A 27,512-nucleotide genomic window follows, 5' to 3' on the forward strand; every position below is an offset into this window, starting at 1 on the left:
CACTCCATATCTCACGAGTTCTCTTTCTTCGTATGCAGCTCCCCTGAAAATCAGACGAAGACAAACTTATTCGTGTATATTCTACAGTTCTATTGGTTACAATTAAGAAGATTAAGTTTAAAGAAATAGCTTAAATGTAATGACAGAGTTGCACATCATTCTGCTAATGATATTCCATATGGTTCCCTTTAATTTAAATTCTTTATATTTGTATATGTTTATAGTGCTTTCAAATAATGTTTGAAAGTACTGTTTGTACAATATATTTTTTTTCTAGTGTACATCTGCAGTTATCACAACATTAAATTTTATACTTCTGGGCTGTGAAGTTACTTGTTAACTTCTCAGTTCTCTTGAAAGATACTTTTAACCTGCAGGGATATAGGATATCAGAGATAAACATACTCTTTAAGTGAAGAAAAACGTTAAAAAAGCTAAAATATCAAATGAATATATGTTTATTTATTGATTAGTTATTTATTTATCAAATTTATCAGCAATTGCATAACATTTTTTTGTGACAAGAAAACATTGTAGAAATATTAAATGTTGATACTAAAAAGTATTATAAAAAACTGAATTATAATAGGTAGTATAAATTTGATTATGCAGTAATAATATCAGATAATGGTTTAAAGGCTTACAGTTAAAGCAAAAGCAATTGTGTGTCATGAAGCAAGTATCTTAACACTTATAAATTACCTGTGACACTCTATTTCTACAAATTTTAATATGAAATGTACAATTAATTTAAACAAAAATATATGTGTCATGCTTGATATAAACCACAGATAGAGAAATAGCTTCAGGAGTTTCTATCCTTTCTAGTAGTTAATCCTTTATTGATTTGAATAAGCTATGTAAGTACATTTGTTTGTCAAATGAAATTACTACTGCTACTGTACAGCCTTCTTGTACTGCAAAATTCAAATAAAATTTCGATGCTGTTTTACGTAGATTCTGCATTTTCTAGATACATGATAAATCGAGGAATATTTCTGGCATATTGATTCCGACTACTAATACCCACTTTCTCTCTGATATCTTCGGCAAGCTTGATTCCTCTCTTCGGCATCGAAGTACCACAAAGTGATCGCGTATCTGGTTTTATATGCGGGTTGTACTTCGTGTGGATTTCTCCTGTCAGACCAGAAGAATAGTATCCTGTCGAAGAGAGGCTCGATATCTGCCACTTGATCGCGCCAGCCTTCCGGGAATATCCTCAGGAGGCCGCCATTTTTCTATAATCACATATAACATGTAATTATTATGAATGGCAATTATATAACTTGCAAGAATTAAACTTGTGATAATTTATTTATTATTGAAATATTCGTACATTTTATCCATTGGTTGATGAGAAACAAAATGGCCGTTTGAACATGTTACGGTTACTATTGTATCTTTGCTAGGATTGCAAAATATGTAGAATTCTTCGTTTTCCTTGTATAGCGTGATACAGATTTACAGATCTTTGTAAAACTAAAATGAGTTTTAATGGACAATGGTTTGATGCATGCATGTAAATTACATGAAATTATAATACTGTAAATGTATACATGGTGATAGGTCATTTATTTCACAATCTATAATAAAGACGCTCTTTTTTTCAGTTGTATTGAATACGGAATGCTAGAGTTGTACAATACTGACATATTCTAATTTCTTAGATTATTACCATTTATTTTATCATTATTTGCAAAATATTACTATTATTAATTATATTTGCTTGAACACGTTATGTCTACGTACGTTAATGGCCAAAAGATGAGTAACTGTATTTTAAATTATATATCCATCACATAAATAAAATTTTCTTACATGATACTACTGATAAATATAGAAAGAATTCTTTACTTACTATAAAATAAAGACGTCTGTCTTTACGTTTAAGTAAAGTATTTTATCCCTCTGTTCCTTTTATTTTTGAACTTCCGTTCGCTACTGTATGTTACCGATAAAATACAGAAATATAATTACTATTTTATCTAATTTCGTGTTTTAGCCACCCTATCATAATCGTCAAGTGTTACTATTTCAAACGAATGCATAATAAATAATTCAAGAAGGTCCAACTCCAGACGCTATAAAACGAGAGATGTTTGACTACGATCGTTATTCCATATTTTTAGTGTTCATGAAAACTTTCGAGAGAGTGTTATACATACATCCTCTTAGCGTCTTGAATCAAGATTATGCTAACAGACATGCATTATCGTATAAGATATTTTACACCTGGCGACTTTCTTCCAATGAAAGCAGCGTATATGTATGTATATTTCGTGTAGGCCAACGTAAACATTGCTCAACTGGATCTTCCTGTGCATACACCAGATATAGGTGACATACATAGATGTACATGGAGCAACTCACGTAGGCCCTACAGGCCCTTTTTTGCATGTCTTTTACAGGTATTCCACATTTTTGAAATTCAAGCGTTTACGGGAACTTGTAGACACACGAAACTATCTTACAAGTAGGTCTTGACCTAGATCTAATCCACTGTTACAACTGTATGATTATTTTATATAATTTCGTACAATTATTGTTTTATTAATGTAAACAGTTATTTAACTGTATGCAGATTTGTTCGAGTAAATATTGACTTTAACGTTTATTAATATCGTAATGATTATAATAAAAATCAAGAGTTACGAAAATGAAAACGAATATTCATTACGGAGAAGTTGTGTACCATGTAGCATGTTTGTATGCTTTGATCTAATCAATCATTTTTATCATTACTTTAAGGACACACTATTATTTTTAACCATCAGTATTCTGTCCCTACTTCTTTAATCTATAAATTCTGATAAATACACAACTGAACAGGTTTCTTAAAAAATTATTATACTTATTTTTCTAAATTTTAATTAAATTATAGTCTTTAATTAACCTTCGCAATACCAGGACGGGGAGTACTTTATGTCCACCATATTATTATTGTACAAAGTCCTGCTAAAATAATTACTTAAACATTCTCAATAAATTATAAATTATGTAAAAATATCCCTTTACACGAGAATATAAATACGGTTTTATGGAAATTTGAAACAAAGTTCGAGAAACACATATATGTACATAGTCGTCGATGCGTAGGGGAATGCCATAGCAAATGAGAAAAATATAATAAATTAAACAAGACAATAATTGTATGGGGTATATGTAACAGATATGTATGTGAGAGGCACAGTAAAAAAGAAAGAACTGTTATATGTCAGAATTGTGATGATTGTAAAAGTAAAAGTGATTGAATTTCCAACAATTCCATTTTGAAATTTAAGTTCTCTATTCTCTAAAAAATTAATTATAAAACTGTTTACTATGTAGCAATACATTCTTTTAAAATTTCAATAGAATATTATATTTTAAACCCTTTAGTCCATGATATATTCGAAACGAGCTATTTGTAAGAAATTATAGATTTTTATTAGATGGTCATACAGTACCCCTCCTTGTTATTCTACGTGACAAAAAAAGGCTTGGCATTGCAAGAATTAAATGTATTTTATGATTGATACTTCAGCTTGGAATGTACCAGCAATAAAATGAAAGATTATTAACTTACAACAAGTTAAATAAATGAAATTATAAAAGTAAATGTATTACTTATATCAGTGCATTATTTTAGTAATTTATATGTTATTTGGAAATGGGGCATACAATCATTTATATAGACAACTGTGGATGACCTATATTTTACATCCATGTTTAAATAAGAGTTACTTTTATAATATTTAGCAAATGTTTTCAATTAAATAAACATAAGGTTATTCATACTATGGAATCCTTCCAATTTCTTAAAAAGCCCTTTAATGCAGGATCCACAAAAAACGCAACGATAAAAAGAAATTCTTAAAATGTGTCTGTACCTTGATATCCCAATCTCGATTGAGATAATATATAGCGGTGATGCATCGTCCATCTCGATTAGGATTGTCCACGTGCTTCACGTAATGCGAACCGTGACCAGGGTAGCAAGCCACCATCGCCTGAAAAATAATGTGTTACGTTGAGTTAATCGAGCGAACTGAACAGGTTTGCGAATCCATTCATGATTTTGCTGTCACAGAATTCACCGGAATTGCGAAATGGTTGTTCTGATTGATCTGTAGGTAATATTTATAGAAAAAGCAAGCAACAGACTGACGACAGGATTTTTTTTAATAATAATGAAAGCCACTAATTACTATTTTGTAAAGTAAGAGAATATAGATTATTCTATAGATTATTCGTTGATGTACTTTTTATTTAAAAAAGCTTCCTCAATTTGTTTGAATGTACATGAGAAGTTGATTTCTTTACGCGAGAAAGATTGATTTTATTGTTTCAGTATCCTCAGGCTGTTGTTAAATGAAGAAAGAAACGTGAATTTATAAACGGTTTAAATCACAACAAATCAAGACTAAATTTTTAACTGTAAACGTAAGATGAAGTGACATTAATACAAACGCGAGTTCTGAGAGACAGCATCATACTTGTTTCATACTTTTTACTAGGGTTTCATTAACATTCTACAAAGCTGGTATTACACTAAGCAGCTCATTAAAATATCAGATATATGTATACACGTAAGGATAACTGTAAAAACTCCTTTAAGAGTAAAGGAGACACTAAAACAAGGAAACAACGTTAATTTTCATACTTTGCACACTCACAAATTATAGTTCGTAACAAAATGTAAACAACGTTAAATTTTCCAGTTTCTTTTAACCCTTTCGCCACTACAGGCGACTATAGTCGCTCTCCATAAAATGCCACACAATATCATTATTAACTGTAATTATTATCTTTCAATTATATTCTCTAATTTCAAAATTTAATAAAAAGTTAATATGTTTAAATGTTATAAATATTTTAATTTGTGGAGTTTTTTTTCAATAAACACTGTCAAACCAACTCGGGTTGCCGTGAAGCGTAAACACGGCTGCTGCCGATTTTACTCGAGCACCGTGCACATTTTTGGCGCGGCGGCACGTTCAGCGGAAATACCACGGCGGAGAAGTCGCCCGTAGCGAAAGGGTTAATCCATATTAATTTATAAAAGTTTTGCAGTTTTATTACAAATAATGTACATGTAAATCGTCTGTATCCAATCATTTCCTTATTTTAACTAATTATATTTATCCGAATATTCAACAGTCATTTAAATAATATAACCCCCAGTAAATCACAGAATAGCTGTAAAAGTTGACTATACAAAATAAAATTTTAAAAATATCATTTCGGAATTTTTCACGTTCAACGTCATGTTCAGAAATATTTAGTGTAATATTCCAAACAGTCTACCTTATGTATTGAATTTTTAATAATATAAAATTATCAGTTACGATATCGCGTTACTGTCTGCTTGCGCCTTCCATATCGCTTATCTTTATCACTTTTGGCTTCGATTAATCAATGAAGAAAATTCTTCCTGGTAGCGATTATTAAAATTAATTTTTTCCTCGAAGAAATTATACATTTAGCGATAGGCTATACGTGACATTTAAATACACAAGACGCTTTTGTTTTTAAGAAACTTATTTAAGGGTTCTTGCATAAAAAATACATAATTTGCAATCGTTTCGTTTTAGATACCCAGTCTACATTGTTTGGATAAAAAAGTATCTGTACGAATTTCTAGGGAAAATTTCTATTTTTTTTTAAGAATGATCGATTAATTGGAAATAATATGTACATAAATCTAGTTGTACAGACCTTCGACTCAAATGGAATTCAACGATACAACAATATATTTTCGTTTATAATATTGATGGATTTACAATATGTTTTTATTTATAATATTCTTCACCCATCCAGATTAAACTTACACCTTTAAACCTTTGTATTCTGTGTTAAATGTTTATGATAACATTTCAAGAATCGTGTAATCAGGAAGGTGGTATGGTATTTATTCTAATAAATTTAATCAGATTCCTACTCATGTTACTGGAATTTAATGTACTGTTACGTGTTAACCGATAGGTAGCACGTATTGTATAATGTTAAAGCGAGAGACTTCAGATTAGCGGCGTCGTTTTGTTAACGATGTCCAAAACAGTGACAAAGTAGAGTCGTGGTACGACCGTAGAACAGAAAAGACGTGTCAAGATAAGTATTCCTCCTTTTTAAATAAATAATTCTTCCTTTTTATAAACATTGTCTTTATTTATTGGAAGTCATGCCGCGCCCACGCAACAGTGCTATACGTAATATTTGTTGATGAATCGAAAGAATAAAAAAATTAAACTTTTCAGATCACTTAAATTTTTAATCCATTCTGATCCGAAAAAGTGTATTTTTATTTTTCAGAATAGATTCTTCTCCGGTTAAGCATTGATACTTAGGATACATCCAGTATGTCACAACTAGGGGATGTACCCATTTTATAATTATCAGATCTAGTTCTAACCAGCGAGAGCATAAAACAGAAGGTCAAGCAAATACAATAGGAGTAAACCGGTATAGAATGTTGTACGAATAATGTATCATATTTCAACTACTAACGAGATACATATAAAAGTTTCCTTATTTGTCATTATTAGACAAGGAACCTTATGTATTTATAGGATACACGCCATCTAATGTTCAGTATAGTAAAACTCGTACATACTAAAGTTTACTGAAGTTATTATTTTCTGTTATATATAATAGATTCCAGTCTTCGTAAATTAGCCCATAAATATCCATATCTGCATAAACATCAGCTGTCTAGACAGAATCTTAGAAAACTTTTACTAATAGTCTTATCAATGACAACCAATTATGCAAATGTTATACAGGGTGAGTAACTTAACAATACCACCTGAATTTACTCATAAATTACTCATATAAAAAAATGTTTCAAATGAAAGTTGTTTAATATCGAACGATGTATACAATGTGATAATTAGTTTTTTGATGTTTCGCTTTTTTATCAAGATATGAAGGTGACCTTGACTTTTTGTATCATAATGTATAATATTTGATCCTGCGATTCGAAAATATATTGAATGTTAAGTAAAAAACTACTAAGATATATGGGGTTAAAAAATAATAATTACCGAGCTATTCTTTAATTAATCTTGAATGTATATACTGCTCAGAATGCTGTCCATTACATTTTTATCATGCACAAAAGTTCCATCATCTTTCACCGAAGAACATCTCGGTAATTATTATTTTTTGACCCCATCTACCTTAGTAATTTTTTACTTTACATGCAATATTCTTTCGAATTGCAGGGTCCTATACGTATGTATATGTATACATTATGACATAAAAACTCAAGGTCACTTTCATATCTCGATAAAAAAGTGAAACAACTAATTACAATCATTGTATGCTCCGCTCGATATGAAACAACCATCGTCTGAAACATTTTTTTATAAAACAAGAAATTTGAGTAAATTTAGGTGGTACAGTTAAGTGACACCCTTTACAGTACTTCCTATGTAAACATACAAAATACAATGAAACAGAATTTTTTACAACGTTTAGTAACACGTTTCGAGGTACTATCAATCTTTTCATTGGTGAAATATAATTATTTTTTGATCCTCATGCATATGAGGGTATCAAATATTTTATGATAACAGTAATTTGTATAAAACTCCACAATCTGCTTATTAGTTCGAGTATACATGTAGGAACAAGTCTGTGATGTCGAAAATAATTTTCATCATACCCCTACCAGATCTCTTAACGTAGTACATACTTCCCACCCTGGCCTCATAAATACATTGTTTTTTATAACAAATATTCAACAGCACATATGAACCGTTCATTTGCCAAAAACTCCCCAAAATTGATTTTAAATACAAAAAAGTTAAACATCAATCAAGTACTTTGGTATATAACTATATACTAAAATTTGAGAAAAATTCGAAAAGTGGAGTCAGTCACTTTGGCCCGTGAACGATTCATATGACGTTCGATATACATTTTGAAATTTCAACACGGTAACCGGCAGAAAGTACATATATTACGAATATATCAATCACGGAGGTGTCGAACGGAATCCCTATTATTAGATACGAATTCGTGCAGAACTCTGGTGATAAGATTGCACGCGACTCGTGTGTGACTCATACGAATCGCCTGTTACAGCAAATATGGGTTTTGTTTTGATTTAATGCTTGGTCGTTGTCTCTTGCGCGACGTTGCCTACATAGTTATTATTCGGTTCGCCGACTTCGTCTCGTGCTCGCCATTTGCCACGGTTTTATGAATCACGATGGAATTCCGAGTCTTTTGCGTGACTATTCTCCCTGTTGTCTCTCGACGCGACAACTTGACCTGATGGTCGTAGTATAGGAAGTGGAATAGGAACTCTTCAGCTCCTTTCCATTACATGGCGTTCTTCGAAAAACTTCCTACCAATTGCTCTCGGAGTTATTGAAACTGATGCGAAATTAACATTCGGTTTAACATTTATTTCAGTATTTGAAATAAATTTTGCCAAATGGTAGGAAGCTCTTTTCTTACGCCACTTTTTCCCCCCTAACGGAAGCCGACTTTGCTCGTGGGTGTACTTACTTGCATATAGGGTAAAGTAGCCTAATATGAGACCTTTCCTAATATACATATATGAGACCCCGGCCTATCGCCATTACGGAGAAGTCATGAACGTCGCAAACAATTTCAAAACATGCACTACAAGGAAACGTGTAAAAAGTGATAGTTCAATCGATGAGTGCGAAGAAGATATTGTACTGAAGGATGAAAGTGATGACGAAGAAAATTATGATCTAGAATGCTTGTTTAGTACAGGACTTTATTCTTCAGATGTACATAAATGGGTTCAGTGTATCAAATGTTACCGGTGGGCCCATGAAAACTGCGGTGCAGACGCAGTTAATTTTATATGCCGAATGTGTGAAGACAGGAAAAATAAGTTTTGACATGATGAAACCTGGGTCTCATATTAGGCGACCAGTTTTTGAATTCATGTTTCTGCATACTTTTCATTTTTATTTTATTATGATGGAACTCTATCTGTTTTGTTATCGTTTCTAATATATTGTTAAAGTAAGTAGTTTTACGTGTATCGTATTTTAATAAAACTATTTTTAATCGAGAATTATGCGTGCTTAAAAAAGTGGGTCTCATATTCTGTTACTTACTTTACAGAGTGTCCCGCGTATCTAGGACAAACTATATCTTTAAAATGGTAGAGAATAAGAAAACACATCGATTGGTGGATGTAAAAATATACAGTTCTGTTTAAAAAAAAAAATAGAAGTGACCTTGAAATCTCTGAAAAGCCACCACTTACGGTGCAGACACATGTACCATGCGATGCATCGCACGAAACCATTTAAATTTACCTAGTGAAATTTTCTTCTACCTTCTACCGTTTTAAAGATATAGCTTGTTACAGTTCCATGGGACACCCTGTATATTTTAGTTTCATTCTCTTGTGATACGGGTAGTACACGTATACATATGTATACACGTTGAGTGAGCTGTGCACTTAGATCGCTGCAGGCGAAATGTTACCTCTTCTATATCTTGACCTACACGGTTTAACAGCACAACATATACAATGCCCACTTATAAATTACTTAATATAACTAAAAATTACAAATTGCTCGTAAATTTACAGTTATTGCTGATACAGACATCTAATAGTTTGACAAATGATCATTTTTCCAATGATCATTCTTCATTATATTACAGATAAAAATATATATTTTGGTTACGCGTATGACTCTACTGTGCTCGTTTCTGATACATTTGGCAACGTTGTTTTTGCACGCATATCTGTATGTATACGTGTGTGCGTGTTCATTTTTCCCGCGTATAGTTAATATTCAATATTTTTATATGTAAAGTTAATTATATTTTTGTGCATTTTAATTTAGAAAATTAGAATTCACTAAAACACAAAATAAGTAAAATATTTTTTATATTTATTTGAATTTCGCGGGTATGACCCTATTCAGCAACGTTGCCAAGTCCTCAAAATAGTTCCAATACCATCCAACTATTGACACACCCTGGACTTCACTGTCAAATATCTTCCTGGGATGTTCGGAATGATACAAGATTTAATTCATTATCAGAAAGCTCAGGATTTATACTTTCAGTACCAAGTTTTTGGTTAACAGTTCCAGTTTCTGTGAAAAGAAAAGATAATACTTCCGGTAAGAAATTGTAAGACTGCCATAAGAGCTGTGTTAAAAATTGAATTTTTCCAAAGCTTTTTCTTATTTATTTCATCGGCGATCTAAACTCAAATTTTTCGAGCGTGTATATGTCGTTCTAATAAACAACCTGTAGGAATTTTATTTAATTATCTAGTTTTTCGAATTTGGCGCGAACCACCTTAATGTTTCTACGAAAGAATATCCCGTGTAAATTGCTAAGAATACTTAAGACATTAGTTTCATAGGTTGAATTGACTGACGTGATTATTATTGGACGTGACACGATTGATAAAAACAAAGGAGCTGGAATAGAAAGTTTACTTGCTCCTTTCCGTTACGTGATGCACCTCACGGAGGGTAGCAACGTGCCTTTAGTTTCATCGAACACGACGTAGCGTAGACTACATAAGTACATACATTCGATACATAACACGCTGTACCCGGCATTGTTCAATTGCACCTGAGTAAATGGATCCGTTACGTATTTTAAATATATTCTACGTTCTTAGAATAAATAAATTAAACTTCCTGAACTACGTATTTTATTACTTCCATAGACTTTAGATTTATCTATTAATTTCTTTATTCTACTCCTCCATTATCATTCGCTTGAATTATTAGATCAGATCGAATCATAAATAATTTCCGCTTGCTTTTTTTTTAATTTATTTCGATTCAAGGCATTTTAAAAATTAATATTAATCTATGCAACGTTCCTCGTTATCTTTAAACTTAATTATTACTGTTTGCTATTTAATTGTTATTTAGTAATTGTTTTAGTGTCTATGCCGGAAGTTATTTGTGACTCGACCTAATACAAGTAGTATTTTAATCATTAGAAATTAGTTTATGTTAACATAAAGAAAAAGGTAAGTACGTTAAATATGTAAAGTCAAAATAGTAAAATGAGTAATATTATTTAAAATTTATAAAACGTGGTGTCAGATAGAAATGTGTTGTGAATACAAATTTACTTTATTTTAACCAGTTCCTATGGAACGGAACTTCTGGTTGGATAAACGAATACCCGGTTGATCCGAAAACATATGCCAAATTTTATTTATACAATTTATATAAATAAAAAATAAAACTAATAACCATTCAAAAGATGCCCAATAGTATGTTAAAAAGTACATTTAGCGTCATATGTGTTGTATACTAGGGATCCAGAAACTTTTTTATGTAATTTCGAAACTAAATCCGAAGAATGTCTCAACTGTTTTTGCGTTGGGTCTTTCAATGAAAATGTGGCCGGTTAAAGAGGGACCGAAGAACAGGGAGTCTACTGTATTATACTTATCACATTACCATCTCATGAATGTATAAACATCCGAAGTCTAATGGTGATAACGTTGAAAGTATTTGATTTTTTTGGCGTTTTTAAAATTCAAGTATCTGCAAACATTAACTTTTTTCAGTTTAAAATACAATAAAATACTAAAGCTTAACTATGCGTTCGAAACAGCCTTAAACTGCAAAACCTTACAATCTTCTCAATGAAATCTTTGGTCTCATGTAATCCTATTTTTCAAAATTAGATATATCGTATTTTCTATTAAATCTCACGCTAGTATCCTTATCTTGGCACACTCTATACCCCTTACACTACAAAAAAGATTCAAAAACAAATTTAATGACAAGTCCAATAATATTTAACTCCTACTGACGTTCCATGAACATAATGGACCATTCTCGTTTCACAAAGAAGTACATAATGGATTGAAATTCAAAATGGCGTCCCACCGGTTCACGTGGCAAAAATGGCAGACGATACTGAAGAATGATCGTGAATATGGAGGCCGTAACACATCGTAGGTGTTAAGTTCTTTTGAAGTAAATATCTGACGAAAATCTTCTGCATTACTTACTGGTACACGCCATAAAGAAGTCTCAACCCGGATGACTTCGTATGTGGGCGTATCAGTGAAACGTTCGCGCGGTAAAAGGTCCCCGACTGCGCGCGCGTGCACGTACACAAAAGGGCTGTGTTACAGGCAAGGTCTCCAGAGGGAGACGTACAAATAGGGATCACTTGCAGCCTTGACCCAAATGGTGAGCCAACCTTGGTACTACATTCGTTGGCGTGTAGATCCTCACGTAACCCATGAGACATGTGTTGCCTGAATCATCTTCATGTGTTCCGTAAACCGGAAACGTTGAGGTTTATGTGTAAAGAAGATATGGCCGGATATTCATGTGGCCAGCTCTTCTCCGCAACACGATGAATTCGTAATGGGTCGAGTCTAGACCAATGATCGTATATTTTATATCGATTGTATCCCGTTATAATGATAACAAGAATTGCACATGGAATGTCTTTCTGTACATGGAACCCGCTTTGATGATGAATCGTGTAACTATAAACAATAAGGCAATAAGGCATAAAACTGTATAAATACATTTTCTATTTGACTTTGTTCGGTGTTGTAAAGAATTCTCAGCTACAACAAGAATTTTGAGCCGAATTAATATGTTCGAACGACTGTTCGTACGAATAGCGCTGAATCCAATGCAAAATTATGCAAACAGTGGTATCTATTTAAATTTAGATGAATTTTATGATGTAAAATGTATCATTCGGAAAAGACTACACCAAACATGAAGAATAAATCAGGAAGAACATATTTTGATGACAAATACTCCGATTTACTCCGAAAAATGTATTATTTTAATTTTCACGTAGGTACTGTTTAAAATCGAATCAGGAAAATTTCTTCACCCGTATTTAGATCATAATATGTGTAAACTGTTATACGTATAACTATTGCAACGTATACTACAGAAAATCAAATATCGAATTCGTGTTAAATTGATCTGAACGATGCACGAGGGTTCAAATGTCTTCCTAGATCGTATGAAACATAGAAACGAATTTCTTCTAAAATATTAACCGAAGAAATAAATAAATTTTTGTTACTGCTGTATTCATACATAAATATTTTACAATAAGTAGTTCTCGTATCACAATACGTGCATATTATCATTCAATTAGTCGAACGTCGTAACACTCGACCAGTTTGTACAACCGTTGTTACGGTGCATAAGGTTACTAAGTGTATGAGATGGAAACATCAGTCATCAAATAGGTAGTGAGTAGCTGTCGAAATTCCAGAACATGGAATTCGTTATAACCCAGAAATTAGGTCGACTAAAGTATACTTTATACTACGTACTTATTTGTTTTCAGGTCCTAAATCTCTCTAGTGTTCCACATATTATGGAAAAGCCTTTACGTACAGCTGCGCACGCAAAGTCGAGGTATTTTGGAATGTACATACAACGTGCATCAAAATTTAGAGTAGAATCAAAAGTTACATACTTTAGGTATGATTATGAATGCTTGTGAATATCACTATTAATGTGCCCGCCTGTCACTTACTATTTCTACTTCTACCTAATATTGAAATGGTACAGTATTAATCTGACTATGCTATGATTATTAGTTGATATGAAATTGTTGCAAAAAATGGTTAATACCATTACACAGTCAATGTTTGCAAAAACCATAACACAAGTAGAAATAAGATGAAGAAAATGGACACGCTAGTCAAATTATATTCACTTGCGTAATTGCTCGATAAATGTTCAAAACTGAATTTCTTAAAAATCACGTTTTTATTTTGTTTATTACTCAAGTAGTAAATTAAAATTAAGAATGTCTTCATGCTATATTTAATACAGACATTGCAATCCTTACCAAAAAAATAAACTTCTGACTTATTTTTATCTTGTTAGAGTATTCTATGAGAATGTAATTTGCAAATGACGCACGCTTGAATGCCACATGGATGAATAACACGATATTCGTATTTTCAATTTCACTTTCATTTGTTATGTTTTTGGAAATGCTATTTATCTTCCAATTTCTCAATCCTGTTTTCCATAATCCCGCATAACAATTGAATGTTAACAGATTGTGTATAATTCAGAGAATTTTTCATGGTTGAAACAGTCTCCGACAAAATACGTACTAGCAAATAAATTTTCAATCTGGAGTGTATGGATTACGATAACAGTTCGTTCCAACTTTTTACGCGTTTACAGATATGTGAAACGCCCAGTGGTCTCCTCAAACCATATCTTAAATTGCGGAAAAAATAACATTCTTAACAAGATATCAGCAGTACCTGTTCTTTAACAGCGTTACAGAATGGCGAATGCCTTTCACTCCGTTCGCTAAAAAGGTAAAGGATGTGGGTGAGAAAACGTTTAATAGAAGAAACTTGTATGACTCAGCTCGGCTAGAAATAGTTTTTTATAAACACCATTTTAATAAATGGAATATTGACGCTGATCAATTACCATTGTTCGACTTCGGTCACCTTCGAAAGGCAAACGGATAATGACTTGCATACTAGACAATAGATAATAACTGGTATGAGTACAACTGATCAATTTAACGTTAAAGCAACACAGCCGTATCATTGTAATCGGTTAACAATTGCCTCTACGAATTTCGGAGATTTCATTTTTTTTCCATCATCTCGAATAAGAATTACTTAATCATTTTCAGAGTTTCTGTGTAATTATTATGAACAGTATATCTCTTTAAATGAAACCTATGTTTAATGTTCAATGACGAAGGGCGTCATCATTTTATGAAAAACTGCTCTTTTAATTTCAGTTCGGACACTTTTGGGACGGACGGTATACGTATGAAAAATAGAAACCTCCAATGATTTTTGCTACACGTTAGGCGACAATATTGTACTGGCTATTTTGCTGAAACATCAAAAATCATTAAATCGCTGCGTACATACGATCGTTATTCGAAATATTTCCTTAAACTTGCAACCTCGTTATCTTGACGGATAATTGAATTTACTTGGCAGCACCGATCGATACGATACAGATGGAGTGCAATAACGAGACAAAAAACATTGATTCTGAGCCGGTTTACGTGCAGCTCGCCACGTTTCTGAGATAAAAGAACACTACTTGTCAAAAGTACAAAATCGCGATAACATGAGAATTGACGGCCAATATTAGTCGTAAGACAAGTACAGTCGAAAAATACGTCACCTCTTGAAGAGTCGTTGTCGGGAAAAGCCAGAGAGACGACTGATTACCGCCCTTATACTGCTCTTTGTGACATTCAGGAATTGTGTTGATCGAAAGTTGAATACTTGTGTTCCGGTTTTTACTTCGTTCGATGGAATTTTGACGGAAGAAAAACACTGTGCATTTGTGTTAATTTATTGTACAGCTGATTTCGTATGGCTCGCAAAGATACGATTTGCACTGCTGTATATTCGCGAATATAGTCGAGCCTTTGAATAAGCAAGGGTAGTTTACAGAAAAAATGTTCCTGTACTGAACTTAGGAAAGCGTCTTTCACTATATTCTTCGAGAAAGGCACATTTTATAATGGATTCATTGTGAGGTTGAATCGTAGATAATCTTCATTTTCTTTCTTTAGATTCTTGTTTTAAATTTTGATATACTACATGTACCTACATTCTGTGTTATTACTAAGTTTAACAATGACTGCTAAACTTAACAACATTTTAATTATTATTCATTCAATTTTCGTCATCCCTGAAGGAAGTTTGTATTTCTGATTCGACGTAATAATTGCTCTTTGACTATGGTTCTCCATTTTTCTGTACTCTTTTATTTCATAACTTTACACTATCATAAGTAAATTTGTAATGGAATAAATTAATCTGATTCTTAGTTTTCAAAATTCCAATTTTTTATGCTGTACATATCTGCTTAGTATTAAGGAATTATGCTACCAAAACATTTTTAAATAAGTTTTCTGCTGAATTTGTTTTAAAAAATGGTTGGGTGAAAGATATTAGAACTGCATAGCGGAGGAATAGAGTTTTACTCGCATTGAACGAGTGAATCAAAGGATATAACAATATTGTTTGACGTAGATCGTATTTCTCCTAAATTAAAACACTGAATGCATCTACCCGTTAATCTAATTGATTCGTAACGCAGTACTTATGTAATTAAGAATATAACAATAGATAGAATCGTTAAAATAAAGTCACTCGTTATTGTATTGTTAATTACATAAATATTACGTTACGAATTGGTTCGATCAACGGGTAGACGCATTTAGTAGCCAATTTACAAGAAATACAGACTACGTCAAACGAGAATGTTGCTTTGGTTGATTTGTTCCGAGCCAGCAAGACTATGTTAACTAGAGTTTAACTACTATTAGAATTTTTAATTACGAACTTCAGTGTTAAATTTTACGAAATTGATAAATGGCCGAGTTAACCAATATGATACACACCAATTACTAAAAGAAAAGTAAACATGATTTTGAACATCAATGTTGGTGGCAAAACAACGATATCTTCTCGTCATTGCGTCATTTGGTTTGTAATATGACGTTAAACCGTGCGTGTTCTCTATTAAAAATTTTCTACATTCCATTGATTTCATCTAATTTAGTAAATTTACGCCTTTATTTTTCAGCTAATACTTACACTTACTAATACGTAGTTCCTAGTACATTAATAAGTGGTTCATACGTTCTATACATAGACACAATTTTCTGTTAGTCAACATTTTTGTAATAGTTTGGTACAACAGTTATTTTAAAGAAGATATGTTAAATTATTATGCAGTATTTTTAAGATTTTATATTAAATTTCAAATTTAACTCTTTTTTTAAGACACAATAATGAGTAGACCATGGATATTCATACAGGCCTTGAATAAAAATTTACCTCTTCTATTGCTAGTTCTATTCAAATAAATGTATTATTAACTCATTATTAGTTCATTAACATTTTTTATTTTAACGTATTTTGCACGTTTCTGCTCCCCATGTATAAAGATCCACAATTTTTTATTAAATTGTAGTCTCCAAGAGTGGTAGTGTCAACATGTAACGAAATAAATTAAAACAATGCATATTTTCCTCCATTTGAGACATTTAAGTCTTCAATAAAATAGCCGTAACATTTGAAATTATTGATCATCCATATAGAGTTAAAGGAACGGTCGTTTACAAAAATTTTGTTGATAAAATCAAGAACCAACAGTCATTTTACAACTATTGAAAACATTTTTTTATAAACAATGTGTTTACTCACGATGAATAACGAAGTAGTAGTCACAGTAACACCGTTTTTCGAACGTTTGAATGTCATTTAAAGAAGTTTCATACTGCCGATCGACAAGAAATGTTCCAAATATTGTCACTAAAATGATAAAGTAAGTGTCTATTGCAGTAGACAAATACAGTTAGCAGGTTAAATATGTACAGTGATTCCTCGATGAATGCGACACAAACCATGGCGTTATGCCCACCACTGGGGGGCTCCCCTACTAAAAACAATCAAAACAGAGTAAACAGAAAGTAAGCAGAGGCTCGGTTTCATGCAAGAAATAAATTGATTTGGGACTGAAAACCTTTCCGCCTTGCCACGAATGCTCTGAAGCGAACCCAAGTTCGTCGCACTCATCGAGACATTACTGTAATAAGCATATTTTAAACGGCTTACTTTGTAAAAATTCAGAAATCAATAAACTAAAGAATTAGTTTATTTACTTAATAAAGTTCTGAAATTCTGCCCCCAAAAGATTATACGTGTCTCGCTTTATAATAGATGGAGTCACAATCAAACAATCGCATCTATAATGATTTCACAGTACAGTTTAACTTTCTGCATGACTTTTAATGACTAAATTTGGTGAGAGCTCTTGATCCTCTTTTAAATTTGCATTATCAACGGCACACATAGGACTACGTCACAGTGGGAGTTTTATTATTTGAACGACGTCCAAGAAGTATTTGAATCTTAATTTGAAACTAATCCCACCGTGTATGAAAGCCATGCAATAGATACTCGTTTCGCAACTTTTAATTATGCATAGCTCTAGGAACATTTTGCCAGGTAGACGGCTATTTAATTGATCGTTAAAAAGAAAGGGAGACCTGAATGGTTGCCAGAAACGGCGGACAGCAAAAATTATTGGCGATAGCGTAATATTTTGAGCGGAAAACAACGAAGACAATTTATGCAGACGATCTCTGTACCTTCTTGCTGAACACCAGGTGCCTCGAGCTACAAGAATTATTTGAGCAATGCGCAAAAAATAATTCATACGAAACGATTGATTTGAGATTCTCAAGAATTCAAAAGTACAACAGACTGTAAAGAATGCTGAAAATATAATCATTTTTCATTAAACAAAGCATTGTATTTTTTTAAACTGACAGTCCATGTTGGAAAAATACGGAAGGTTATACATAACACATGTAATAGAGCCATACAGAGAATAGCATTCAACACACTGACACAAATACTACATGTTTATGACTGCATTACAATATCATAAGTGTGTGACCTTGAATGACCTTGAACATTTTTTTCCTTTATCTACAGATACAAACTTCTACCTTTTTGATAGACCAAAATCGTCCATATTTAAGAAAGACTAGCATTTTTAATTAATGCTCACGGATTAAGCAACTGACTGAATAAATCTATTTATTACTTCGTTTTAATAAAATGGCAACGTACTTTTAAGTTCTTAACACCTTTCCGTCCTTTATTTCACGGATATAACGGAGAATAACTCAGCACGAGGATCAATATTACTGGAGTAGCACAGGCTTTTGATTTCCTGATACATACATAAATGCGAAATCTGACGAAATATAGTGGATTATTTATTGGTAGGTACACCAAATATTATTAGATGATAGAACAAAGTAAGCTACAATTCAGAATCTATTTTATTTTAATTTACGTTTCGTTTCATGGAGTTTATTGAATATTGAAAAGAATTAATTCAACCACCTCGCAAAGAATAGTTTCCATAGAAACTACAGAACATCTTTGCGTTACATATGTGCATCGATGATAACGAACTGAAACGGGGAAACAAGAACACAGCATTCGCATTATAAAACGACAAGCGTTACGTGGCATTTTCTCGGAAAAACGGTCGGTTAAAGTTGTTATATACAGTTCATAGTATCCGCAAGAATAACTTACACGTTCAATGCATTTCAAACACGGAAAAATATGTCTCCTCAATTAATCACGAATCGAGTTCGCGGAATTTTTTGTTGTGCAATTTAGCACCGGCATTAAACTCGGTTATCTCGGAAATAAGCTTTATTTCGCACTACTGAAGCCCGTGGATACGCCACGCGCGCGAGAATAATAAATGCAGTTTACTTCTTGGAAATATTTTGGAAGACAAACGAGCGAAACCACATCGTTATCTGCGCTAAATTTACCACAAACGTAAAAACACGGTTTGTAGCGGTTTGTACGTCCACGCTGTGGAGGCTGTAAAAGTAATGAAAAATGGATAAACGCATCAGGTGAGACCAAACATACTCTTCTATTGTTTGCGTTTAAATTAGTATTCATTTTACTTGGCATTTTTCCTGGAAACCGTAATAATAATAATATACATACAATCGGAATCCTGTACAAAATTTTTGTTTTACAGTTTTGTTCATGAGCGACCGTTGTGTGTTTTGAGCGAATCGTGTAAAATATAAGACTATAAGTTGTAATACAATATTTCTCAATATCATCTTTTCCAACAATACTATACACTTTAGTAAGAAAAAATACATATTAAATGACTTGAAATTTAAGGTCAACGTTTGTAGCACGTGTATTTTCGGTTACAGCACAATATTTATAGAAAAATATTTGTAACTATTTACAGTATTGTACATTTTGATAAATGATACATACATGGTCTAAGACCCATGATAAGATCTATGGATATTATCTCAATCAACAATAATTTCAATTCAAATGTATGGAGCAAAAAACTACAGAAAAATCTTTCAGGTATAAAGTTATACAACTAATTGTAAGTTTGACATTAAAATTCTCAACCAATCCTCGCATCACGATGGCCAGGCCACTCGTTCAATATGCCATGATGGTTTGTGGAAGAAGAATGTATCTTACAAAAACACCGAATTCAATTTTCCTAAGAATGCAAGTTATACGTTATTTTTTTACAAATTTTTGTAAATGAACGTAAAAGTTTTATATACTACGTAACGGTGTCCAGTATTGGTCACGAGTCACGAGTGGCCCGGCCATCGACTTTCATGGTCCGTCAGGCAAAAGTTAATAATTTTAAATGACGTGAAAACATCGAAGATGTGTAATTATATGTTACAGCTTTAAGATCATGTGTGGACTCATTAACTGACACTGAAAAGCTCTGTGAACTTACAGTTTTTACTGAAAAGGTTTAATTCAATTAATTCAATATTAAATACGTATTATGAATTGCAATATCATCAATATCTAAGTATATTCGAATTCATTGTTCCAATTATTTTGAAATAATTTTAAAAGGAAAGAAAAATAAGATGATTCTTTCAATAATAATTTTGAAATAGTTATTTACATTCAAAAAAATACCAAATACAGAAATCTAAAATTCCATATTCTTAAACTATTCATAATTTAAATCCCCCAACATAAATTAAAAAGCTATTTCTGAAACAAAATATTTTAAAAATTGATCTACCAGATGCAATCAAGTAAATTACAAAAAAAAAATATTTTAGAGTGTCAAAAAAAATATATCCCATTCTGTTTTGTGTGTTTTAGCACTGTCCTTGCAGCCGCGAAGCCGTCGACAGTTGGCCATTAAAATTACAGATTATGCGGAAGGTATTCTGAAACGATCGGAAAGTGAACGGCCAACAGTAAATACCCTCGTGGAAAGACAGACAGAGAGGACCGGGACTGCCCCCAGACAATTGGCACGTTCTCGTCGCGTATTTAACTACATAGATACGCAGATGCATACGTATATATCGTGACTCGTCGATTCTTTCACCTTCGACAAGGTTAAACACTGAGATCCAACTGGATGTTTAGAAGGATTTGTACGAAAATGAACGGCCCAGCCCAACACAAACAAGACTATACCACGTGGAGAAGAGGACTTGATTATATTAATCGTTTCTGGTATTACTAGACAAATTAAATTCCTGTTTCATATTCCGATTCTAAAAGGGGTAGGTTAACTAGACAAGCTAATTATGGTACATTTTTTGTACCTTGCTTTCTTTTCGAAGTTTCTCTTGATCGCATCAGCTTTTCCGCTCTTTTCAATTGAACTATCAAAATAAAAACAATATCAATTCATCCGGTAATACTGCAATGTACGACGGTCATTATACATTCTATACAGCGTGTTCACTCTTACGGCCTGCACGATTTTTCAGTCGTTCGCAACAATGTAATAAAAAAAAAGGTTATTAAACAAAATTTATCTGTGTTGAGTGTGCAACGTGTAGCAATAACAAACATTTCGAAGATACGTCCCCCAACCCCCCCCCCCCCCAGTAAACCCAAGGTCACCTTGAAGTTTTTGGATGCAACCATGTAACTTTTTTGTCCACTAAAAAAAAATAATATGGTTCCATTTTAAAAAACTCAAGGTGACTTTGAATTCATTATGAAACAAAAATATCTCTGAAGTGGTTGGTAGTGTTATATTTTGTCTACTCAACACAAATATATTTTGATTAATAACTTTTTTTCATTACATTGTTGCAAACAGCTGAAAAACTGTGTGGAAAGTCAGAATGAACACCCTGTATAGTGGCCATTACCAAAAGAGTTGTTGCGCCTAATTTCGGGAATTGAATTTTGGGAAAAGCATATTTTCCATTGTTCCCATTGTTCTTATAATAAGTTATCGGGTATACTGTTGGAGGACCGGTTACGGTATTTTAATTCTTGCTCGTTTCTCGATTCATGACCTCACGGCTCCCGACCTTCGACAATAAAATCCGCGTTGCGCAAATTAATATGTGGTAAATGGTACTGAATTGGCCAAATTGATGATTTAATAATATAGATAGAAAATGGCTAATCCAATTTTAAGAAATGCTTATTCAAATCATTGTATCATTTGTGGTATTCTCAAGCGCCAAACATCAAATCTGTGAGATTTAAAGATACCGATCTTCTAAGAAAATTTATGCATTACTGAAAAATTTGTGAAAACTGAACTCTATTGCGCAAACAGATATTTTAGGGGTGGTAAAAATATGGTAATTAACACAAGTTGTACTTGGTGGATCTAGTCTTATGGAACATTTTTTAAAATTATTAAATATTTCGATGATAGTATCCAAAAACGACCAGTATTAGTATCCAATTCGAGGACCCTAAGGAGATGATTTCCACATTTTCCATCATTTGTAAACAAAAGTCAAATCATGCGGTTCAGAAGAAACGAGGTTGTGACAGAGTACTAAACAAGAAAAAGGAGATATCGATGCTCTGTCACGAGTGAATTAATCAATTTTGAGAATACATTATTTATGGATTCACGATTTTATTTACGGCTCGCGAAAAAATATTTTGTGCGTTTGGTCTGGTCGTATCAAATTGTCTGCTTGACTGGCACACTGAATTAGAATTGCTACTTTGGAGTTCTTATTTTGTAAACGAAATGAAATACATCCGGAGTAACAAGGTCTTGTACAAGCATGTGTACAGAATACAATCTAGGATGGACATGTCCTTAAAATGCAGCCACTGACAGTGGAGCTAAAGTCACCAACGATAAAAAGTGTTACATACAATGAATCTGAAACCGTACTGTGCGTTGACCCTCTATTCTATGAGAATATGTGAAACGCCTTTTATTTGAATCTTATACCGATAACGGAACTGATGCGTAGTTCATAGAGACATAATGTACAATTACAGCGAAATGAAAAAATATTGTACTCACGCAATTACAAAATTCATGCGATCGATATTTTATTGGATCGAAGAATTACTCAATAACAGAAATATGTATTTTATCGAGTCACATTTGTATTTGGTTTGGAGGGTTTATTGAAAATCGACCCTTAAATATGTTTCTAGTTTTCTAAATTAATAAATTTAACAGAAAGATAATTTGTTGTATGGAAGTTATTGTCTATTAGAATATAAGACGAAAAAAAATAAAACAAATATACGGATACGAATTTCATAGAAATAATATTACGTGAGCAGTAGTGATTGGATGTTCTATTTAACCCTTGTGTGGGCAACCAAAATATTCACGGTTATTGAGCAATCTGAATACTCTTATTCTGACAGATTAGATTAATATAGATCATTTTACTTTCATACATTTCCAAAACTCTTAGTTTTCCCTTCCTATAATATACCAAGCGCTGTTTTATGTAAGAACATAAAAAATTGTAAAGGAAATTTATAAATAAATACCCGGGTACCTGGTTGCCTACACAAGGGTTAAACCAAACAGTGCGAAAATTCGAAGTCTAGTAAAATATTTTTTTAGGAGCTTTAAGTGCAATTGAGTTATTTAATATACAACATATGTAGTCGGTTTAAATGTATATGTACCGAATTGCTTTTTAGATTATTTAAGACACAAGAACTGATTTTTTTACTTTGGAAAAAAAATCTGTTACCTAATTGTACATTTGTCTAAATCATTAACGGATTTTAGAATTACAGATATACTATGTTTATTAACTATAGTTTCGAGTTATTCCTATCCATTACTATGTCGAATAATGTTTGCTGCTTTATACCATAAAAAAGGCAACAATATTGATGCCATTATTCACAGTGAGTTCATCCAAGATGCTTATTTCTGTTACAAGCAAAAAAGTAAAGGTAACCTTAAATTCTCAATGTCAAAATCTGCGCATAAGCTAGTTTCACGCATCGCTTCCACAGTTGCAAAAATAATTGATTTAGGTACATGCGTCATGAAGTATAATTCGACCACTGGTATTTTCTTATCTAGATCTGTGACGCAGCCTCGTTTCACCTGTACCGCGTCGCTCGGTGTATTGTTTACAAAAGATAAGACGTGTAATTGAGAAGAACACATCGTAAAACATCGACTGTTTTCTGGGATAAGAGTAGAAAGGGAAAGTCAGTAAAGAGAAAGAGATAGAGACATAACGTAGAACGAGCCAACAGTACGGCGTACGTGACCGACTGCATTACGTGTGTTCCCTCTCTCATCGTTTGGCGCTCGAGCACACCAAAAGATCGTTGCAATTTCGGGATTCTGACCTTCTCAGCCTACTGCCGTCTCTTCCTCCCTACTCCTTGTATTATCGTCTACGAGATTGAACACCAATATTCACCGGAGACCCGGTTTTTTTCTCGCCGGTACCGGTGGTATCGTTTGCCGGAATTTCATGACAAAACGGGAAAACGCGACAGGCGTCTATCCACGAATGACTAACCCGATTAGAAGAACAATTGCGGAAAACGATACCTTGTTTTCCTCGGTTAATCACACGAATAATTTATATTTGAAATAAAAATTACGTTTCATCGCGCATAACTCGTCTTCCGCGTTATTATGCGGTTAATAATTTATAAATATAATGATTGTTAGGAAACAATTGTCAACGTGCTTCATTACGTAGACTTGCAATGGTATTTCCGAAAACTCGATATTTAAATCTACTTCTCTGAATTATCCATGTTTATATGACATTATCATTTTTGTGTATAAAATAACATTATCTTTAGTTCAATTAAGAATACAATATTTTTAAAATCGGTAAATCATAACATAATGTAATAGTTTCAATTCGGGAAACTGTTGAAATGTAAACAATTGCTTCTTGACTAATGCAATTTTAAATTTTCTGTACTAGTTCGAAATGGACGGTCTAATTCTGTACGTGATACTTGATATCAGGAGCAGTGTTTGTGAAAGAAATTTGCTTTGCCAAAACATTCTGGAAATTAATTAAGGAATTTATTCCTTTATGCGTCCAATTATTCAATATTTTACGCATAATCGACGTACACATAAAGCTAAGTCATTGTTGTAACTACAAATAAAAATTATTTATAACAAAATATTCTTCTAACTAACAAATATTTGTTAAATATGTACACAATGTAAAGTGTATCAGCAAAATTCTTATTATAAGTGTTCAGTTATCAGCTAAACTGTCCATACAAAAACTATAATTATGTCAGTTCACTTGATACAGAATAAAAATAAATTAAAATATAGTGCTCCAATGTGTTTACCATATACAATATGAAATACTGTTACATGAAACAACAGACAATACTGTAATATGTTTTAGCTTACCTTTGTTCTACCATTGATTGTATAGTTTCCCATTTTTCCATTGTTCTGCATTTTGTTTGCCCTCATAATGATGGCATCAACTTGAGATATAAGCATTCCAATATTCTGACATTGTTTTTCTTTTCCATCTAACCACGTTATTTGATCACCACGAATTGTTTTTAAATCATTTGCACCTGCTTTATTAGAAACCAACTGTCCATCTTTAAATAACCCAGCACTGTACATATTTAAAACTTCGTTTAACACAGCAAGACCTTTTTCTGTGCCTAGAAAATTGTCTACCACGCACACACCATATTCATCCATGTCCCTGATCACATTTCTGCAGATCTCATCTATTAACTCCTCAAGATTATTTCTGTTTTTATGAAGGAAAGGTGGTAAAAGTTCCTCCTCTCGAGCCAAATGAACCTCTGGGAAGTTCTTCATACCGTTATGATGTTGCGTAGGCATCTCTAAATCATTATCTTGCAGATTATCAAGAATTCTTGAGCTTTCCAGAACAGGATTCAACAATTCTGCTCTGGCACCTAAGATTGTATCTTCAGAACTTCCTTCGTATGTTATAGGAGAAGTCCATCCATCTGCTCTGCTGTTATGTGTACCTTTTGCTTTAGTACTGTTAGATTTCCTCTTTGGATTTTGATCCCCTTTATGCTCCGATTGTCCTTTTATCTCTTCCTTGTGCTTGTTTATTCCTACAAAGAATGTAATTGAATGTATAATCTATATATAATGCTATAATACTACACTTTACTCTTGAAATCTACATTGTTTGACAACTGTAAGAATAAATGTATGCAATTTTTTATTGCTGACCTATGACTTTTGTTTTATTTTATTTATAAACTTTGGAAAACATTACACACTTTGAAAACTATAATTATTTCATGTGAAGAGAAACTTCAACTCCAATACATACTTCTTCTAAGGAGAAATCCTTGTTTCACACAAGATAATTAACAATTTTTACAGTAGATATTTAATGTATCGAAAATAACTACAGAGAAATATGAACAAAGTAAGATTTAATTTTTCGTACCTTCTGGATGTTTTGCGTTATGATGTTCTGGAGCAGTCCGAGCAGTGTTTGATCGCCGCGTTGTCTCTGACACTGGTTTTTCATTTAGGTTAGAAACTACTGGTGTATCTGCTTTCTGGCTGTTCTCGAGAGAAGAATTCTTTTTATCAGATTCCGAAATAAAATTTTGATTAGTGCTCGAAATCGTATCTGGTATAATCGATCGAACTGAATGAGTCGCACAAAATTCTCTGTGACGTTTCCAGTCCCGCCTTTGGTGTTCCTTGGTGCAATAGAAGACGGCCTTGCACCGTGAACACTTTAACAGCTTGTCAGTCCTGTTACAAACTACGCAGACCACCGTTGCACCTATTTGAACATCATCGCAGAGTGTCTGCGCACGACTGACTATCGGTCCGGACATGTTTCGTCGTTTATTTCGCGGTCACGAATGCCGACGACATTTCTCCAACGAGGGAAGTCACACACGCACTCGATTTGTGTACGACACTACCGCGCTATCGGGACACTGTACAGCTTATACGTATGAACGTGTCATTTACATGCTATATATACACTATCGAATCTGCAAAACATCTATTGGCAAACGGTGATCAAAACATCGATCTTCGATATCCGTTATTTCTTATTACGATTGCACGTAATTCCATATGGACATGGTCATCTATTAATATGGATCTGATGGGATCGCATTCCATTAAGTTTTTTGAAAATTCATGTGAAAGTTAGGCGAGTTAGGCGTGCATTTAATATTTTTCACCCAGGCCTTCCTTAAGATAGCGCCATTTTCTTGCACTTTATGACATTCCTATTTTCCTATCCACAGCTTGATTTCATACTTATGTGCTACAGAGTTCACGAAACCAGTCTTTTGATTACATACTTGCCTTTGTGATAGGTCATGCAATGTCTCTTTATCGCCTTACGAGACGCACTCTGTTGGTAAAAATATTTTGTCTAGCGAAATAACGTTTTACAATTCGCAAAATGCATTTAATTGTATAACAAATGTTGTAATGTAAACTATTAAAACATTTTGGAATCTATGAAATAAGTGAAATATAGACTAAATGAATGTTTCTTTATGCTTATTTCTGTGCTATTATGTATCAAGATTGTTTTCATGTATTTACATTTTTTGAATAAAATATATATATTTTTTATTTTCCATTTGTAATGCACTTAAATAATTTAACTGTGTAATAATTTACTTTCCCACATGAAAGGAGCAATTGTTTCTATGGTTACGCATGTAGGTTTTATCAAAACATTATGCACTGGAT

General features: G+C 32.8%; 1 protein-coding gene across 1 annotated transcript; it reads right to left on the reverse strand.

The window, feature by feature from the left end:
• LOC107194770 (egl nine homolog 1) lies at positions 1-26,671 on the reverse strand. Its single transcript, XM_015584463.1, has 5 exons — positions 26,230-26,671; positions 25,185-25,885; positions 3,873-3,992; positions 1,031-1,241; positions 1-43 (listed from the first exon to the last, which is right to left on the reverse strand). Exons 1-5 carry the CDS (start codon positions 26,630-26,632, stop codon positions 12-14), a joined length of 1,467 nt encoding a protein of 488 aa, XP_015439949.1. The 5' UTR covers positions 26,633-26,671; the 3' UTR covers positions 1-11.
• Positions 26,672-27,512: the final 841 nt, after the last annotated feature.

Source organism: Dufourea novaeangliae, unplaced genomic scaffold, assembly GCF_001272555.1.
Source record: "Dufourea novaeangliae isolate 0120121106 unplaced genomic scaffold, ASM127255v1 scaffold8, whole genome shotgun sequence".
Taxonomy (NCBI): Eukaryota; Metazoa; Arthropoda; class Insecta; order Hymenoptera; family Halictidae; genus Dufourea; species Dufourea novaeangliae.

Excerpts from the sequence above, each read along its gene's own strand:
- LOC107194770 (XM_015584463.1), bottom strand. The coding sequence starts at position 26,632 with ATGTCCGGACCGATAGTCAGTCGTGCGCAGACACTCTGCGATGATGTT. Across the intron at positions 3,993-25,184 it reads CAATCAATGGTAGAACAAAG|GCGATGGTGGCTTGCTACCC; the intron begins GTAAGCTAAAAC and ends ATTATTTTTCAG. Across the intron at positions 44-1,030 it reads CCGAAGATATCAGAGAGAAA|GGGAGCTGCATACGAAGAAA; the intron begins GTGGGTATTAGT and ends TCTGATTTTCAG.